Genomic DNA, 3,226 nt, shown 5'->3' with positions numbered 1-3,226 from the left:
TAAAAGTTGTACCTCATCACCCACCTGAGGCTACATTTGACCCTTCTTGATATTTTCACTTATTCCTGTTATTTCCAGCATCCTAGCTTCTTCACTCATTGGCTGTGTGACCACAGTAAGTCGCTAGGCCTCTCTGAGCTTCTGCTTCCTCATCTATAAACTGGGGTTATAATCTCTATTTCCAAAGCAGAACGCCTCGCAAGAGCTAGTTTGCAACATACCGTTGACAGTGGGTTTCAACCTCCTCTTTTCCTCTCTTGCCCCTCTCCGCACTGTCTCTCCTGTATCTTGTTACTGAACAGTTCCTCTGACTTCCAATGCATTTTACTTCTCTCTCTAGCACAAAACCAAAAAAAAAGAAAAAAGAGAGATAAGAATAATCATGTGAATTACGGGCTGCAGACTTCTGTGGCTGACAGTTCGACTCTCCAGGGACATTTCCGAACAGAAGCCAGTCGATGATGAAGTCTGCAGTCCACTAGATGACAACATTTCACATTCAAATGAGAATTATTTTTACTACATGAAGGATGGGTGATAGAGTGAGTTTTCTCGTCATTGCCTCCGATAAGTTTTATCTATAGGTATTAGAGGAATAGATAAAAGTCTTTGCCACCTGAGTTACGCAATATTTTCTTGTCTTACTTTAGCCCTAGTAATTTTTAAAGGCTTAAAATAATACAGGTGAATGTAACCAGGAGGGAAATTTTTAAAAATAAATTTAATCTGAGATAAAACTCCTGCTTTGTTTTCCCATAGAAAGAATTTTTTATGATTGGTAACTTTTGGTCTGCCTAAACAATTGGAAAAGAGTTTAGTAATGGATTTTGTCTTTCATATGTATGTGTGTGTGTGTATATATATATATATATGTATCTATTGCTTTGTGTCTCCGTTTTATGTCATCTAGGTATTTGATTCCCAAATACTATGGTATTTAATAATTTTTTTCCAATGTGCCACTTAAAAATGAAAGTATATAAGTATATGAATCCTAAGTAGGTGAACTACTTTCTAGTTCTGACACTGAAAGAATAAACTATCAGGGGAAAATATTACTACACAAATATTGTATAGACCATATAAATTTGTATAGACCATATTAATATGTATTAATGTGTATCAACATATATATAAGATTAGGAGGCAAGTAATAAATGAAAAGAAGGTAATCTTAAAGTATATAAGAATCAGAAATTTAATATTCTTAATTTTATTTTATTTTATTTTTATTTTTTATTGCACATCACTCCTTTATTTTATACTGATCTGGAAAAAAGATATTTTTAGTACAGTTATGCTCAAATGAGTACTGGGCCCAAGTGCTAGGCCAAGCAACTAGAACATGGTTCAGAAGTCAGGCACAGTGAGAGACACACTTGGACATGATCAAGAGGCATTCCGCTGCCACAAAACAGTAAGGCCGGGGAGGGATTCTAAAACACTCAACAGGATGAACTCCTACACCTTAGAAGTCAAGGAGCTTATCCCATGCTGGTGTAAGGAATGACTTATTTGCTGATGACCACATGTGGGAGTATTTCAACCGCCACTAAAAACCCCAGAAGGGTTTTTTTTTTTTTTTTTTGTATTTATACATAATTTTTTTTTTTTTTTAAGTAAATGCAACACAAAAACATTGAGGATTGATCCAGCCTTTTAGAGTCAGGGAGGAATATTTGAGTCACCATGCAGGTTACATTCATCTTCCACTGGAATGACTAGAGCCCCGAGTCACCTAACAACAGTGCCCAGCTGGCCTCTGGGGACGCGAACAGGCTCTTACTTCTCATTAGTCACACCTCAGCATGGTTTTCTCCCTGACCCCTACTCAAGCAGCTCCTTAGTAATAAACCATTATCAAACCCCCAGTGATAACCTCTCAACACTTCTGGATAAGTCTTCCCTCAGCTTGGACCGAGGACCATGCCCCAGACGTGCCATTCTGACTAGACTGTATGAAGGGAGTGGGCGCAAGAGAGAAAATGGCTAATGTGGAATTGGGAGCCGCTGGTCCCTACCTGCAGCTACAACTTATGATGCCTACAGATGTCATCAGTGGGACATGTGCCAGGGAGAGGTGCAGAGGAATAGGGTGGGCCAGGGCAGGGGAGGAGGGTAATCCTTGGGAAAGCAATCTGCTACTTGCCCTCACTTCTTGGCCTTGCCCTGGGCAGCCACAGCCTCCATGGCTTTACGCACGGTCTCCTCATCCCCCAGGAACTGCATGGGCTTGATGGGCTTCAAGTTCTTGTCCAATTCATAGACCATGGGAATGCCAGTCGGCAGGTTCAGCTCCATGATAGCCTCTTCAGAGAGACCCTCCAGATGCTTGACGATGCCCTGAAGGCTGTTGCCATGGGCCGCAATTAGTACCCATTTCCCCTCCTTGATCTGGGGGACAATTTCTTCATTCCAAAAGGGCAGAGCTCTGGCAATTATGTCCTTCAGACTCTCACAGGAGGGCAGCTGGTCTTCAGTGAGGTCTGCGTACCTGCGATCCTTACTGATGTTGCTGTAGAAGGGATGGTCAGGCTCCATGGGAGGTGGTGGGACATCATAGGAGCGCCTCCAGACCTTTACCTGGGCCTCACCATGCTTGGCCGCAGTTTCTGCCTTATTGAGGCCAGTCAGACCCCCATAGTGTCGCTCATTAAGGCGCCAAGTCCTCACCACTGGCAGCCACATTTGGTCAATGGCATCCAGCACTGTCCAGAGGGTCTGGATTGCTCTCTTCTGCACTGAGGTGAAGCAGATGTCAAACGCATAGCCAGCATCTCTCAGCGCCTGCCCGCCTCGCTTCGCCTCCTCGTGCCCTGCTGGGCTCAGGTCCGCGTCGTACCAGCCGCTGAAACGGTTCTCCAGGTTCCATGTGCTCTCGCCGTGCCGGATCAGCACCAGCTTGCAGGAGGCCATGGCTGTGGTTCGGGATGCGGTGCAGACTGGGGATCACCGAGATTCCGGAGTCCTATCCTTAATTTTAAATAGAGAGAACACTCACAAGTCAAGAAGACATAAATAAATGGAATAAAGTGAGCGAAAGACAAGGAAGAACGCTTCACAAAGGAAGGAGCGTGAGAGAGCAATAAGCACATGGAAGTATGCGCAACTACAACAGTCAAAGAAACATAAATTAGTATTGGGAGACAGTATTTTTAACTAAGTTAATTGGCAGAATGGTTTCTTTTTTCCAGTTGTCAACTTTATATTGGTAAAGTTGCAAAAA

General features: G+C 43.2%; 1 protein-coding gene across 1 annotated transcript; it reads right to left on the bottom strand.

Annotated features, from left to right (window-relative positions):
- Positions 1 to 1,208: 1,208 nt before the first annotated feature.
- LOC101114294 (phosphoglycerate mutase 1-like) lies at positions 1,209 to 2,968 on the bottom strand. Its single transcript, XM_042230444.2, has one exon. The coding sequence runs from the start codon at positions 2,914 to 2,916 to the stop codon at positions 2,152 to 2,154; it is 765 nt and encodes a 254-aa protein (XP_042086378.1). The 5' UTR covers positions 2,917 to 2,968; the 3' UTR covers positions 1,209 to 2,151.
- Positions 2,969 to 3,226: the final 258 nt, after the last annotated feature.

This window comes from Ovis aries, chromosome 13, assembly GCF_016772045.2.
Source record: "Ovis aries strain OAR_USU_Benz2616 breed Rambouillet chromosome 13, ARS-UI_Ramb_v3.0, whole genome shotgun sequence".
NCBI lineage: Eukaryota > Metazoa > Chordata > Mammalia > Artiodactyla > Bovidae > Ovis > Ovis aries.
The sequence above is the reverse complement of the archived record's forward strand: the minus strand, read 5'-3'. Positions and strand labels throughout refer to the sequence as shown.

Excerpts from the sequence above, each read along its gene's own strand:
- LOC101114294 (XM_042230444.2), bottom strand. The coding sequence starts at position 2,916 with ATGGCCTCCTGCAAGCTGGTGCTGATCCGGCACGGCGAGAGCACATGG.